This window comes from Scleropages formosus, chromosome 18 (genome assembly GCF_900964775.1).
Source record: "Scleropages formosus chromosome 18, fSclFor1.1, whole genome shotgun sequence".
Taxonomy (NCBI): domain Eukaryota; kingdom Metazoa; phylum Chordata; class Actinopteri; order Osteoglossiformes; family Osteoglossidae; genus Scleropages; species Scleropages formosus.
The window spans coordinates 5,631,534-5,648,181 of NC_041823.1; the positions used below are offsets into that span (position 1 = coordinate 5,631,534).

Genomic DNA, 16,648 nt, shown 5'->3' on the forward strand with positions numbered 1-16,648 from the left:
ACATAAAGTGCACGTGTGCAAGACGTGTGCAGACAGTACAAGACAGTACAGTAATTACTGAACAAGAAACAATAAACATAGTAAAAAAACACAAGATATTACAATATAATAAATACTATAGATATAAACATACTAATTAGTTTCTCCTCAAGCGTAATTGACTTTCTCTTCTTCATCTCACCAGTAGCAGGAGACATAGATAGGCGTTTCGTAGATATGATGGATGCACAAAACACAAAGTAGGTATCCAAAAAAATGCTGGAGAAACAGAACATTATAGACTGTCGGTTGTATACACTAGCGCCTACGTGGCAGACTGGGAGATGCGGATCACTGCCGCTGCCCAGCATCGCGAGAGAATATCACTCCTCATATCACTTGCCTGGGGAACAAAAAATCAAAATTCAGAGTATGGTTTCTACTGAATGTTTGTCGCTTGCGCACCATCTTAAAGTCGAAAGATAAGTCGAACCATCGAGGAGCATCTGTATATAAATTTATATACATATATCGACATTTCAGGTTGGGTCCCTGAGCGTGGGGGGTCTCATTTAGACAGAGCCGTATCGAACAGCTGGCAGCAATCAGCAGCGAAAAACTTCGGCACGAAGCATTTCGGCGCAAAAGCGCAGCGATGTAAAATCCCAATTGTGTGGCCGAAGTCGGTGTTCTTCAAATGACGTCGGCCCGCTGGCAGCCATCCCCCCACTCCCTTCAGCATTCCTTCGAACAATGAGATGGCCACGCGAGAAGCAGGCTGGTGACAGTTCGGCCTCGTTCCCTCCGCGTCGCGGAGCGGCTCACACAAATCAGAGCTGATGCCTCCCAGCTGCTCCCCAAATGCTGCGATGGCGGCTGTCGAGGATCAGGGCGTCCTCCTGAACCCAGGGGAACGAGCTCCAGCGGTGGAGGGGGTTTGGGTTGGGGAAGGGATTACAAAGAGTCCCCGAATAATTGAACTACTTGCCTCAGATGAGGGGTGGGGTGGCTGGGCCAGTAGGTTCTCCCAGTGCAAGTGGTTCCAGCTACTTATGTCAACGTTGAAACATTCGCTTTGCGTGATCATGTGTTCGACAAAAGTGTTATATGCGCTGACCACCCTACTCCCAATCCCCAACGAACGCGTGCAGGCCTACGGAAAACCGATCTGACAGATAGGGAGGTGTTTCCTCTTCCTTCTGGGTAAGCATGCAGTGCACAGAGTATGTGATTCCTTTACCATTTATGCTTTTACAGGAGGACCGAGATTTTGTATAGAAGCTGCGATTTGCACTCTGGATTCAGATGCCATCAGCTCTCCATTGTCATTGTTCTACCTAACTCCCCACAGCACACACATTCTGTCACAGTCACACATTTGGAGATGAATGGTGGGAAGGGACACATCCAGCCCTGCGTTGCCGTGCCGTAAGCCGGTCATTTGGATGACATGGCAGTCAGAGCTGATGAGTGTAGGTGAGATGAACCTTGTGTCTTCCAGGCCAGGAGAAGGCTGGCAGTCAGGCCGTTTTGAGGGCGTCGTCCTGCAGTGCAAGGATAAGGCTGCGGTGAGGCCCCATGCTGAGACATCCCTTCTGCTCCCGCTCACCTCGCACTTAACCGCGGAGGACTGGGGTGGGGGGGCGGCACCGGTTCACGGAAGCGGCCGCAGCGTTCCTGCGGAAAGCGAGCGCTCCCAGCTTGGACGCACCCCAACTTGGACGATCCTCAGGGGAAGCGGTCCAGAAATTTTCTTGGACGCATCCTGGGCCATTAGAAAATAAGCAGACTGTTTTAAAGTGCTGCCATCAGACTGGTAATTGGATCAGCTCGATGATTAAGGCCTTGAGGTGGAAACCAAGCCGTAAACAGTCCTTGCCCGAAGAAGGATATCGGCAGAAAGCTGCGCAAATTAAAACAATTGGCCAGTTAAGATTCCACCCATTTGGAGCTTAAGCGTAGCCTGGGGCTCCCGCTGCAGCATCCCCAGTCCTCCCAGAGGCTCTAACTGCTGAGGGACTGAATGGGATCGGGGCGGGAGAAGCGCTCCTACTGCTAGGGGAAGCCACGGATGAGGCCGCCACCCTACGGGGCTGTGACACACGCTTCCGCGATGGCCTTATTCTGTCCCTGTGTGGCCACAGCGCCCCCCCTCAGCTCACCAAGCTCGCTTTGACCACGTGCAGCATAAGGCCATCGCCGACCGCAGGCTAAAATCAACGTATCTCTCTTGATTTCACGCTTATTGCCTTTTTTATTTCTTTCCTCTTGTCCCCCCCCCGCCTCGCCTGCCCGCCCCCAGCCCGGAGGACGGCTCACGCGGCTCGGGCCGCTGCGGAGGTGTGGTCCTCTCTTGCACTGACAAGCTGAACAGACGCACTGTGTTGGTTCGACCCGTCAGCAAGCAGGACCCTTTGAGCCACTTTTCTGGCTTTTTTCCTCCTGTAAGAATCCTGCTCTTGTACGTTTGACATGCTGAGCCGCCATTAACCTTGATTGAAAGCATATTTTACCAAAAAAAGAAAAAAAAAAAAAGAAAACAGTTTGCGCCCAAGGTTGTTTGAGCGCTCGTTCACTGATCGCTGCAAATGCCTGTGGGCCACCCAAGCATTTATCCTTGGATTGGGAATGTTTTCAATCTGCCCCCATATCAGCATGATAACATCTATTTTTATCTCGGAATCTGCGCACATTTAGCTGGGTTTGGACGTGCGACAACAAACTGCATTAGTCGCACCACAAAAACAGGTCGGTGGAAAACGTCTGCAATGATATTGTCAACTATATGATGACTGACTGGTCGCTCCATCTGGTTCTTCCACAAATTCACACACCGTAGGCACAGTTTGATCCCAGGTGGCTCTTCGCTTTGCTCTCTTTGCAAAGTTAATGGAAGCTCACGCATGTGTTATTAATGTTGTACAATTCAGAGGTTTTTTTTTTTTTTTTTTTTAACCTTTTACCATAATTGCGTTATTTCTACAATTTCATATTTTCATACCTTTCTGATGAAGCTTTTGCTCAAATCTTAACTCATATATAGCTGTAAATTCTATAGTACAAAATAAATGCACGGGGCACCAGGTAGAGGAGTGGTTAGAACTGTCACCTTAGTCAAGTTTTTTACCCTGAACTGTTCCAGCGAAATCTCCTCAGCTGTCTAAACAGGTAGATTTCTGTAAGTCACTTTGGAGGAAAGTACCAGCAAAATGAATAAAAGTAAATGTAAATTCAGCATGAGTAGGTTGTTGGCATCTAGAATGAAATCTTGATTATATCTTAACACAATTTTTGGAGGGAAAAACAGGGTTCAGAAAGCAGCAGTAACAGCAGCAGCTTGCCTTTGGCTTCGCGGCTCCGGCTTAGCTAACTCCATCACGCCGAACCATGTGCCAAGAGTCTTCTGTGCCGAGAGCCACTTCAACAGCCGCCATTTTTCCCTGTCGCGAGCAGACAGCTGCGAAGGTGCTGGAGGCACCGCACCAGCAGCACGGCTTCCTGTCGGTCACCTACACGCAGGCGGTCACCAAGAATGTACGGCACAAGCTGACCGCGCGCCAGGAGCGGGGACCTTCCCGCGGGGCGCCGCGGCTCTCGGAAGGGCTGGCGGACGGCTCGCCCCAGCACCTGCGTGAGATCCTGCTCACAGCCCAGCCCTTCGATGTGGTGCTTTCCTGCCCCCTGCTGGCGGCGGCAGCGGGCATCTTCCGCACCACACTGCCGCGCCGCTGCCGGGAGAAGCGCCGCTCACCGGGGCAGCCCATGCGTAGCCACGCCCTCAGCTCCAGCAGCCTACCGCTCATCTACGTCAACACCAGCGTCATCCGCATATTCTGCCCGGTGCCACAGGACCGCCAGCCGCCCGCAGGTGAATGCCAGCTTTCCTGCTTCATGGTTCTGTACCAACTAGCCGTTGAGGCTATATTGTTGCCCTCAGATTCTCTTAAAGTAGCAGAAAAATCTTTGTGACATTCTGTGGCAACTGTCGAGGTGCGAACACATACGATACTACGTTTTCTCACCTATTTAACTGCACTTTCTTAAGCTACACGTTTCCTGTGGTATAAGCACTGGTACGTCACCTTGGTGAATAAGGTGTGTCGGCTGATAACTACAGAAAGTTCACTGGAAGTCGCTTTGGAGAAAAGTGTCTGCTAAGTAAATAAATGTAAATGTAAAAAAATTTGTACATTGTAACTTAGTGTTAAAAGTGATTTTGGAACAAATCGAGATGGAGACACTTCTGTTGTTTGTGAGATGAGGAGCAATGAACGGAGATTGTAGCACCTGCATGAATGATGATGAACGTTCTCTGACATTGACTGTTTGTGTTGGAGCAGAGTCTCACCTGAGGAAGGAGGACACTCTGGTGCTGAAGATCGGCTCCGTCAGCATGGCCCCGCAGGCCGACAACCCCCTGAGCCGTACTGTGCTGCGCAAAGACATTTACCAGTAAGTAACTCACATTCCTAGACCCCACCCCCTCAGTCCAGACCCTACCCCTATACAGCACAGACCCCACCCCTTCGGTCCAGACCCTGCCCCTATGCAGAACATACCCCACCCCCTCAGTCCAGGCCCTGCCCCCACACAGCAGGATCGCACCCCTTCATATCCAGGTCCTGCCTCGACTTCACAGGCCACACCCTGCCCCATCGAAGCGCTACCCTAACCTTGAAAGGGGCTTTAGTGAAGGGTTGTGTGTATGTGGGGGAGGGGCCAGAGTTTCGCTAACTGCTATTTTTAGTTGAAGGACCAGTTTGTATAAACGGACAAATTTAGTCCGGTTTTGAGCGGCAGTGACACTTCACAGGAGGGCATTCGCAGAGCCCCCCGTGGCGACGGTGTTGTGGCGAGTAGTGTTCTGAGTGACACGTCAAGCAGGCATCTGAAACCCAAGAGTGTTGATATAGCCCCAGTGCCATGTGGATCAAAGCTGCAGAGGAAGGCGGACTTCTGAGGGGAGGGAGGCGGTGCTGGGGGGGGGGGGGGTTGGCATAAACACATCTTCTGCACAGACTGCCGGTTCTGGATCGTGTCACGGCGGCTTTGGAAACCACACCAATGGAGCACGGGCAGAGGGAGCTGGCAGACACGTGTAATGAGGCAGATTAAAGTGGAGCGCAGCTGCTGGCGGGATGAGAACTGACACTGGCCTTTAAGAAAGAAAAGGTGTATTAACCCCCTCTCCCACATTGTTTCCTTCACTTTCTATAAACACTGCAGTTATGGAGATTGTTCTGTGTTTGTGTGTGTGTGTTTGGGTGTGCGAGGCTCATAATTGAGACTGCTGCTACAACCCTCTCCCATCCCCGTGTGTTGAGCTGAACTGCCTGACGCGCAGTGGCGGCACCGCAACTCGGTGATTATCGCCCCTTACAGTCAGTTGCTCCGGATGAGGGCTGTAATTACTGCTCGGCTGCTTTGCCGGCACTTTCTTCCAGAACCACTTTTGCACATCTTACTATACTCACTTGAGCAGTTCAGTGGTTGGGCCTCTTCTGGAGAACACAGATGCCAAATGTGGGTGGCAGTGTGGTATAGTGTGTAGCACTGGTGCATCACAACTCCTGGTCTGTGTATTTGGATGTGGGTTCGAATCCCACTCAGCCTGTGAGGAGTTGGCATGTTTTCCGTGTTCTCATGAGTTTCCTCTGGTTTCCTCTCACAGTCCAAAGATTGTGGTTTCAGGTGGACTGGTGGCTCTAAAGCACCTGTAGTGTGTGAATGTGTGAGTGAGTGGGTGTGTGTGATTGCCCTGTCGAGTCCCATCCTTCCAGGATAGGTTCTTGACCGCCGCAACCCTGCGTGAGGGGCAGCCCGTCACTGATAATGGGTTGAAGGACAAACACAACGGATAGGTGTTTGCACCAAGGGCTTGGGTTTGAGTCCCTGGAGAAGGTCTACTGCTATCTTATATTTAGTTCATACCCATCTGTATAGCTGGTTAAAAGGCAGCTACATTGTGGTGGCACAGGATTGGCTGCCATCTTGTTATATGGTTAAATTAGTTAAAAAAAAAAAAAAAAAAAAACAGTGAGAGAAAAAGATGAGTGATGGTGTCTGGTTTTACCGTCTGCGCTGTACATCCTAAAAATAAATACTCAAGCGCAGCTGCGTACCACACTGTTGTCCGATTTGCTCTTACATTGACTGATGTTCAGTCACCCAGCCGGCGCTGTCGTGTCTTTGTCCAAAGTACCACTTAGCTGGAGCTGGCGGGCCAACGGGGGCCACACCCAGCGCCCTGGATCACTACCTGCTGCCGTGTTACAACTCATTATTTATATGCTTAGCGAAGGACCAAAGGAAGCGAAGGAGTTTCTTTGGACACCGAAGGCACTGGGTGGTTCGATGGATGGAGCCATTGCTTTGTAATAGGAGGTCAAGGTACATTCCTTGAATTGATACAGTAAGCAGTGTACAAACCTAACGCTGTAATTCACGTAGGAGGAAAATGCCAGATAAATAATTAAAATAATAATAATTAGAAAAATGCCTGTTTAAGGACAAAACACCGATATTCTTTTCATTCAGTTTGAGATTTTCTTAAGGTGTGGAGTTGTGGGATATGAATGCAGAACCTTCTGGGAAGAAGACCTTCTCATTAACCAGTTGAGCTGTTTTGGTTCTTTCCCTCAGCTGGTTGGGCAGGAAACCGAGAGTAATTACACTGTGGCACATTAACAAGAAAAAAGAGCCGCCGCGTTATTAGGCACTCGGTTATATGAGACCATTGTAAAAATAATCTGTAATTTTCAGATGTCAGCAGTGATGCAGAAAAAAGGGAGGAATGTGGAAAGTTAAAATAAATGCCAGTAGCCATGCTCCTTGCTCTGTTTATTCATCCTCTAATTACATCCTTTGTCATAATTTGGTGACTGTCTTAAATAGTCCAAGTCTTGGCATTAAATGATTGCTCCGCAGTGTTTACTGGCAAGTGCTTTTACCGTCCTGGGAGGAGGGGGGAAAAAGTCCACAGCAGAGGGGAAGGACGCAGTGTAAACATCCTGACCAAAGGCGTGAAAGTCCTTTTCACTGAGTGTGAAGTGTTACCGTGTGTGGTACCGGGTTTTTTTTTTTTGCCCTGGGGAGACAGGAGCAGCGGCAAACATGGCAACTGCACACGTGTTTGCCTGTGATAGATTGGTGAACGGACTGGAAAATGCAGTGTGAGATGCAGGATGGATAGATATAATATCAGTATCTTGTATAACCACTATTGATATTACAACGTGATGTCTATAGTACACCAAAAGATGGCATGCTCTGTAATTTATAACTGTGTAAGATATAATATAATTAATACAGCTACATGAATAAATGTAAAAGTGGCGTCACGTTTCCTCAGTACAGCTTGTCCAACTTTGTCGGAGACACACAGGAATGGACCAGGTACGCTCCTCGCACTGCCGTTCAAGTGTGTGTGGTGGGGCAAATGTGTCAACTTGAGCAGAATATGTCACCATAACCGTTAGATGATGAGAGTATGAAAGCTGAAGGGTTAATGTAAGTTTTACTTGGATCCAGATAAGATGGTTCTATTCGGTGGGAACATGTAACAGTGGCTCTTGCTTTTTGGGGCAGCTGCCGGACAGGCTGTGAGACACGACACTGCCCCTCATGCCGCCTGTCTCCCCTTGCAAGGCCGCCGTGGATTTACACAGCTGAAATCACTTTTCCCGCTCGGGCTGGTGGAGGATTTTTCCACCGAGGGTGAGCGCAGACCTGGGAGGGTCCGGCCTGCCCTCTGCTCGGGCTTTTCTTGTGGTTAACGCTCTCTGTAAAATCTCACAGATCGACGCAGCTCTCCGTCTCTTTTTCCAGCGAGACCCCGCTCACGGAACACGTAATTGAAAGCTTCTTGTAGGCAGCGCGAGCCGCTAAGAAGGCCCACTTTGCCCTAATTCGGGACAAATGGCAGGGAACGCTCATCTCTTTAAAGCAAAGCAACTGCGGCCTTTTAAAGGACGCATGTAAAAGTGAAATGTTTTTACATGTGAAACAGTTTGAAGCAACCAGTGGACTCTTTAGTCTTCCCAAAAATGTGCATTAATGTAGCGTGGCTTGTGGTACAAAGCGGGCTGTGACAGGAAATCCATTTGTTCAGAAGTACTGAAGGCGAGTATTTATTATTACTGCCACTGTCTTGCTCCCTTTAATGTCTCTTTCAAAGGGCTCCTTAAATATATATATACATAGATTAATATATATATATATATATATATATATATATATATATATATCCATATACAGTATATATATATGCAGGTGGTCCCCGATTTACGATGGTTCGACTTGTGAATTTTTCGACTTTACAATGGTGAGCTGGCGATAGACATTCAGTAGTCAGTACTTAGAATTTAGATTTTTTTCCCCGGGCAAGTGGGAAATGATGCTGGGTAGCGGCAGCGATCCATATCGCCCAGTATGTCGTGCAGAGGTGTGTATTAAATGCATTTTCGACTTACGATATATATATATATATATATATACACACACACACGTATATATATATGAAATGTTGTTGTTGTGCTGCTTAGGCAGTGTTTTTATCCAGCGTAGCAAAACAATTTTTTACAGCTGCATACTTTTACTGTATTAGTTCAACTGAGCAGCTCTGCTCAAGGGCACTGAAGCAGGGGTCCATCCTGTGATTGGAACCAGCAACTCTCAGGGTTATATATAGTGTTAAAAGAGCAACAAGTAGAATATTTTTTTTTTTCCTTTTTGGGAGACACCTTGAGTTTTCCCTCTAGACGTGATCTTCCACAGCGGCCACGTGCTGAAGGTTTCGTGGGATCTGTGAAGGCACGGCGTCGATCCTCTGCTTCTCCTCGAGTCCCAGCTAAAAGAGCGGCTGTTTTCTCCACGCCTGACGGCCTCGTTGTGTTGTTCTCTTTGAGCACTGCAGCTCAGCGACCGAACAGCCGTGTTCAGCTCGATACCTTCAGGGTGCATGACTTCGCACCAGAAAAATGTTGACTGGATATTAGTTTTTGCCTTGCTGTGCTATTTCAGTTATGGCCTGTGTGGGTAAACATCCCACATATGGCGAAGGGCTCCGAAGACACCTTTGCTGCCCTAACGGTATGCAGCACAGTCTTGTTTTCATATGTATTTATTCATTTATTGCACAATGTAAACCCTGAAAGAAATTTTATTGTCATTTTTTGCATTTTCCATTCAGTTTTGTTAGGTTAAACATACATTTGGCATTATTTCGTGCTGCGTGTCAGTTTTTACAAAAATGTTTTACATTCCTGAAATGAGCAAATTTTGGCACCGGTTCCCAAGCACCGAATATTAGAGGAGCCTTTTAGATCTGATGTTTTCTAGAATGTTTTTGTATTTTCTAGAATGTTCTGGTGCTTCCTAGAACCTTCCAATGTCTGTGAAGTACCAAACTGAAAAGTGACACTCTAGAAGAACTAGTGGTATTTTTGTAGTCAGTAAACATTAACTAAACATAATCAACACAAAAATCAACATAACTAAGAACTTTGAAAAAATTTTCTTGTGTCACTTATTCTCCAAATTGTTTTACAGTACCGCTATCAATTCCCGGTATATACTTTGATCAAGGGTTCTGCAACAGGAGCTGGAATTCGAACCCGAGTCTTTTGATCGGAAGCCAGCAGCTCTTAGCGCTGCACCACCTGCCGACTACACACCCTTTCAGTGGCGTGGCGCTGATCTGTGTGCTGCGTCTTTACATGGATGGAAGGAGTTGAAGTCCAACGGCGATCACCGTGTTCTCCCTCCCGATTTCTCATAGACCTGTCCAGTTTTTTTCTTAATTTTTTTTTTGGTCCATTTTCTCGTCATTGAGGTTTCCAATTTTGGCATTTCACAGCACTCTCTTACTTCTTGCCTTTACCGTGCTCTGTAACTCATAAAAGTGAACATAAATGAAAAAATAAAACCAATAGCGACAAAGTTATTCATCAGTTGCCTCATCGCACAACCGCGTTTATGAATCCTCTGTTTTCGGATGCCACGTTCACCCTGTTACCACTTGTCCACATGGTGGATGGCGAGGGAAGAGAGTCTGTGTTGCATGTTGGAGGACAGGGCTTACCAGGGTGTGTGTTGTGTTACGTGAACGCGAGAGTAACCAGATCCCTGGACACCCCTGTGTTACACAACACACCTGGTGTTTCCACCCCCCGACAAGGTTTGGGAATGTTTGAAAGTCTCTGCGCTCCTTAGTGATGCTCCTGGTTCTCTGATGAAATCTGAGTGCTAGAACACCAGTTGTGTATAATTTCCATTCCCCGGGTCATTTTCATCAGCTGTTACGGAGGCTGGGGGGGCGGAGCTTCGGGTGGGCGTCGTGCGATGACCGCTGGCTGCACACTGTGTGAACATCCTGCTCTTCCTTAGTGCTTCTTACGTTTGAGTCCCCACTTACAGCATTGAACAACAACCTTCCGCCTACAGCTCCACCTTTAGGGATCTCCAGGTCACCGGACTGCTAGTTTACAGTGACAGTGTGTCCGTCCAGTAGGTCACTGGAAAACAAAATCCTGCAGGCCAGAGCTCCGTGCTCCAGGTGGCTGCTGGGAAATGACGTCTATGGCTGCAAATGATGATATCTCCTATAACATGAATCTTTTGTGACCTCAAGGAGACCCCTGTAGTCTTTGATACAGAGGGGAGCTGTTTGGTGGAATTTGAATTTCTACACCCAGTTTTGATAATGACATTGGTCTCCAACCCCATCTCTATCCTTCTTGTTGTCTCTCTCTCTCTCTCTCATTCACTCACTCTCCCTCTCCATCCTTCTATCTCTCTGTCTCTCTCACTCTCTTGGTCTCTCACTCGTTCACTAGCTCCTTCTCTCTTTCCCCCTCTTTTTCTCTTTCTCTCTTGCGCTCTCTCTCGCTCGATCACCCACTCATTCCCTCTCTCTCTGGTATTAATCGGGTAGAAAGATGAAAATAACCAGGGAGACGTGGGTCAGCCAGAACAAACATTGTTTTTGTCAGTCAGCAAATGAAACACCTGGATTCTGTAGCGCAAAGAGATATTTCATGTTGCCGTGACACGCGGGATTAATGCAAGATAAAATTGTTTTAAAAATGTGGCTGCTGTTGCTGGAGTAAATCAAACATCCGTTTTATTAAGTTGTCCAGAATTTATGTTGTGACTCTGACGGCTGTGCTGATCCAGCAGCTGATATTTGGAGTCCTCCTCGTGTTCAAATAGTTTGAGACAAAGTGCTCTAATGAGGAAAGGAAGTCAAACGTCTCCTGGGTACGACCACATCTCTCCGCTGCATTTTATTAATTTCTTTTTTTTTTTTTTTTTTTAAAAAAAAAAAAAAACCATCCTTAGCATTTCGTACATATATGAATCACCGATAGATACTCACAAAGCTGTTCTTGTTGTGCAGTGACTGTGTTCCCTCACACATCCTGCGTTCGTTTCTGTGAAGGACAGGAAATGTGTCCGGTGTAAGAATCGCCTAAACTGTGTGTTATTTTTAAAGACGGCAAATAATGATTAGTTTTTTTTTTTGCAGACCGGACCGATCTGGACAGAGGACGGTGCGAGCCGAGTCGCAGGATGCCTGTATTTTCCGTTAGGAGGGAAACGGTGCCGCATCTGTGTTGTGGTATTTGCTGACTTCTGTGTACAGCTTGCGGTTCATTCCATAAATATCTGTGGCCCCTCTGATGTTATTCTCAGGGTTTCTCTTCTGTGAGAATTTTTACCGCAACACTTGTATTTCTCGGCTTGCGCTTAAAGGTTTAGTGGGATTAGAAGTCTCAGCCAGGCGGCCCCCGCGGTACACTGGTGGGCATTTTATGTAGATAAATTCTCAGGCTGTACTTTAAAGGGGTGACTGCGCACGGAGAAATTTGGAAAATCAAACGAGGAAACCGCAGCCCCCCCACCCCTGTTTGCATGAGAGAGGAGGCCTCTGCGCTTTCCGCTTTGTAACCCAATCGTTTGCTACGGTCCGAGAAACAAAGGCGTCGTCACTGGATCGGCCCTTGCGGAGCAGAGTGCAGCGGAGCGCTGGCCGGCTCCGGCTCTTGATGCCCTTGCCCCCTGTCGGGGTCACGCCACGTGAAAGTAGCACGCGCCTGAGCAGCGCTGTGACACAAGAGACGAAGGCCGTTTTTCTATTTATCCAGTTTTTTCTTTTTTTTGCCGCTTCCTGGAACGGGCCTTGTTTTTGGCCTGCTGTCAGTCACCGAGGCGCTGTGCGGACCTTCGGGGTGGGGGATCACCTGCCAGCTGCCGCGGGTCCGCGGAGGTTCTGGTCCGGGTCCCGCAGGTGGCCGCCTGGCTGCGTGAATACGGCAGCGGTGCCCGGCAGCGGGTCTCCGGTGGCGGGATGTAGGTTTCCGAGAAAACACGGCCGCTCGATTCGGGAAGTTCCCCAGACCCCCTGGGGGAGAGCAGAGGTCTACTGGTGTTACACCATTGTATGTGTGGGGGTGTGTGCGTGTTCGCACCAGCTGTCCCACTGGACAGTGGCCAGTAGTTGATTGTTTTTTTTTTTTTTTTTCTCCCCCCCCCTCCTCTTTCTTCATATATCTGACCTCTTTTCTCTAGGTGTATACCGTAATTTGGGGGGGGGGGGCTGAATAAAAAATATTTTAAAAGAAAAAGCTGTGATAATCATGTAGTGATCTTTGAGTTGGGAATCGTTGTTATTTATATGACACTTTTCCCCAAAGCTGTTTACAGTGATTTTACCCATTTATACAGTGGGATCATTTTTACTGGAGCAATTTAGGGAAAGTACCTTAATCAAGGGTACTAGAGGAGGAGTGGGGATTTGAACCCAGAACTGATCACCACTATACCACTGTTTCGCAGCCACCTGCAGTGTCTATTTCTTAGTGTCACTGTCCACTGTGTGGTGGATGTGGTGTTGAGACCCAGATTCCTCTGCTCTCCCCACCGCTCCAGTGCAGCATCGACCACCGTTTCTTCCCCCTTGTTTTACCCTCTGTAATAGAGAGCGCGGGGGACCACCTTCCTGCCTGCACAGACCTGCGTTTCCCGACACCGCGCCGGTAGGCTGGTGGAGTGCGGCAGCTCCCAGCTCTGGGAAACCCGGGCCAGGAATGAAAAGGGCCTTCAGATGCGTGTGTGTGAAGCCGCAAGCACTCGGCAGCTCTGAAAGTACGATGGGATAATTGCTTAATGCTCGTCTAATAAGAGGCACATTGCAACCCCGGGGTGCACAATTTGACATTAGAGAGAGACCGTATGGAAGGGGCCAGCACACAAACGTCTCTTTCCGCTCCCCGCGAGCAGCACACCTACCTTTTTACTGGTAGCTGGCTTCTATGGTGTTGATGGGAACCGTTCGACAGGTTGCCCGCTCCTTCGGTGCCCGCAGACAAAATTCCAGCAGCTCCCTGACGTTGGTTCTGTCTGCTTTCCATCCGTCCTTCCATCCGTCCTTTCATCCCCCCTTTAACTAACCCTTTAAATGTAACACCACCTCCTTTTTTAATAAAAATAAAACTTGTTGGACGTTCCTCTTGTTAGCCTCGCTGTGGCTCAACTGTAAGCTCAGGGACAGCAGGTGGCGTAGTGGTTTGAGCTGCTGCCTGTGTAGTCAGAGACCCCGGTTCGAATCCCAGCTCCTGCTTCAGTGCCCTTGATCGAGGTACTTACCCTGACTGATACTATAAAAGTTACCCAGATGTCTGGATCGCTGTAAGTAATTTAATATTGTAAGTAACTAGAGAAAAGCATCAGATGAATGAATAACTGTGAGGTACTGTGTGCATTATTATTTTAATATGAGTGAATGGATGTGTGAACCCTCTCTGAGGTGCTGCAGGACACGGTCAACAAGGTCTATCTGTCTCTGTGCTGCAGCTACAAGAGTGTGTGGAGCCATACAGCTCAGTATGTGTGTTAATTTTGCTATCGTGAAATTGACAGGACTTTTTGTGGGGTTGCACACACATTTTCGTCTAATAGGTAACAGTTTTAATCACTTGGTTTTTGAACCTGGTTGGGTCATGTCCCCAGCTGCGTCCCCTTTGAATGCTCTCATGGGTATCAGCATCTTTCATTTATTTATTTAGCTGACAGTGTTAAGGTCCTTGCAATAGAGACATGCGTGTTGGGAAACGGAGGTGTCCCTTCCGCAGGAAACCTGGACCCCAAAGACCCCCAGTGGCTCGTTCACATCTCCTGGGACAGCTGTTTGGAAAGCAGAAGCGTTGCGCTCCTTCACACCACTTAGTTCTCCTTTCTCCTCTCGTGGTCGTGCTGGATTTGGTCTCTCCGCTCATTCAACACATTGATGAGGCGCTGGGATCCGTTGTGAAACCCTAACGGCGGGGGCTGCATTTCAAGAGCCCCCGGATGCTTTCGGTTCGCTGCAAATTCCAGCGTGTGATTGTCCTGCAGGCATCCTACTCGTGCCCAGTGTGCACATGGCCTGACGCCTACCAGATGGGCCCAATCTTGGCGCCGTGAAAGCGTCCAGTCGCGAGCCATCGCAAGCTGGCGAACACAAGAGGCGGCGGCTCATTCCAGAGGAATTCCTCAAGTGGACGTCAGGCGTGGATGGGCGTTGGATGTGGACAGTCCTGACACCTCGGATTTAACTCTGTAGAATAGAAGTTTAGAAGTTAAACTACAGACAGAACAGATAATATGAAGTATTGAAATAGAATTTTTTCAGAGCCAACGTTGCATTCCATGAGAGGGACAAAGGTGAGGTTTTGTTTTCAGGCATCTTAAGACAAGAGAGGCTTTCTTGTCATTTGAACCATGGTACAGCTGGTACAGTAACACAGTGAGACGAAGCACCGTTCCTCCAGGACCACGGTGCTACATAAAACAACACAAAGCTACTTACACAGGACTACATAAAGTGCACTCATGCAAGACTTGTGCAAACAGCACTAGACATTTCAGCAATACTAACCATTTCAGTAATTGCTAAAACGGGAGAAAACGCATAATAACGGACAGTTCAGCACTGACTACTGCAGAAGTTCCGGTGTCAGTCCGGTCCCTGAGTGCTGAGAAGTCTGATGGTTTGGGGGAAGAAACAGTGTGGCCGTGAGAGGCCCTAATGCTTCGGTACCTTTTACCAGATGGCAGGAGGGTGAAGAGTTTTTGTGCAGGGCGCGTGGGCTCGTCCACAATGCTGGTGGCTTTGCGGGTGCATCGTGTGCTGTAAATGTCTGTGATGGAGGGGAGAGAGACCCCAGTGATTTTCTCAGCTGTCTTCGCTATTCGCTGCAGGGTCTTGTGATCCGAAACGGTACAATTTCCAAACCAGGCAGTGATGCAGCTGCACAGGATGCTCTCAACTCCAGGCAGAAGGCAGCTGACAGAGTAGTGGTTAGAGCTGCTGCCACCTTTGGACCCAAAGTTTGAAGGTTTGCATCCCACCTCCAGCTGTAGTACCCTTGAGCAAGGTACTTACCTGAAATTGCTCCATTAAAAATTACCCAGCTATGTAAATGGTTAAATAATCATGTGTGACTTGGTACAATGGATTACTTGGGAGAAGTTGTTCAGCTAATTTAATAAATGTAAGATACAGATCCTACAGTTTTTTCCGCTGTTACTTGGCCGGAGCTGAAGAACGTGGAGAAAAAGGAGCACGTGAACTTCAGTCTCTGCGTCACTGGCCCTCTTGACCAGACAACCATCATCACAGTCATTGGCCCCAATGCAAATCTTAAAACAAGTCTCCCTTCCCGGTTTTACATGTAATCTGTGTGTAGCAGTGTGTGCTTGAGCTTCGTTCATTATTAAACGAACAGGTGGTATGGTGGCACAGCTTGTAGTGCTGCTGTCTCACAGCGCCTGGATGGTGCGAGAAGACATAGGTTTGATTCCCGCTCAGTCTGTGTGGAGTTTACGTGTTCTCCCTGTATCTGAGTGGGTTTCCTCTGGGTGCTCTGGTTTCCTCCCATACTCCAAAAACATGCTATGCATTCAGGTTCCCCCATAGCGTATGAGTATCATGATAGAGTGAGTGTGTTTCACCGATGTATGGATGAGTGACCCAGTGTAAGTAGTGTATCTAGCAGTGTAAGTCACCGCAGTGAATAAGGTGTGTGGACTGATAACACTACATGGTATCCATTGGAAGTCGCTTTGGAGAAAAGCATCTGTGAAACAAATAAATGTAATGTATTATTATTTATTAATTTGCACCTTTGATCAGAGTAACTTGAGAAATTCTGATCTTGAGCTACCAGGAAGAGAGGGTCTCGAGTCCTGAGGGGGTCTGCTGTGGTTTACAGGAGGGATGGTAAGGTGGCCGGAGAGCTTGCTGTAGAGCCACTTTCGGCCCTGCTTGCCCTGGCTCAGCTCAACCCTCTTGAGTCGCCTCCTCCTCGCGACGCTGCTGCGCACTTGGACAGTCCTTAACACAGCAGCCTGCCTTCTGGTCGGGAAGCTGCTTTATTGACGCTGTAGAGCATTTCCTGCCGCTGGTGCGCAGGAAGGAAGCAGACGGTGGCCCATCGCGGTAATGCCTTTCACGTGCGCCGTTTGCCGAGGGCCTTCTATGTTTGACGGGAGCGCTGCACCCCTTTGAGAGAGCTCCAAACAACTGCCCATTTATGGAGGCGGCAGGGGGTGGCTGTCTCACTTCTCGAGCTCCTTGGAAGGGCTCTGCTTTCCCATGATCCTCTGTGCTTCACACTAATAAGTGCAA

The 16,648-nt window shown here is 48.3% G+C and overlaps 1 protein-coding gene across 4 annotated transcripts in view; it reads left to right on the plus strand.

Annotated features, from left to right (window-relative positions):
* The window catches only part of vps13b (vacuolar protein sorting 13 homolog B), a 249,181-nt gene that overhangs the window by 146,453 nt on the left and 86,080 nt on the right, over nt 1-16,648 (plus strand). For 2 of the 4 annotated variants that reach the window (XM_029245971.1, XM_029245972.1), the window contains exons 28-30: nt 1,481-1,547; nt 3,433-3,847; nt 4,320-4,431. In XM_029245971.1, the coding sequence (XP_029101804.1) occupies nt 1,481-1,547; nt 3,433-3,847; nt 4,320-4,431 (594 nt within the window). Of the gene's footprint in view, nt 1-1,480; nt 1,548-2,281; nt 2,424-3,432; nt 3,848-4,319; nt 4,432-16,648 lie in introns of all 4 variants that reach the window. The other 2 variants (XM_029245969.1, XM_029245970.1) reach the window with 1 other exon arrangement.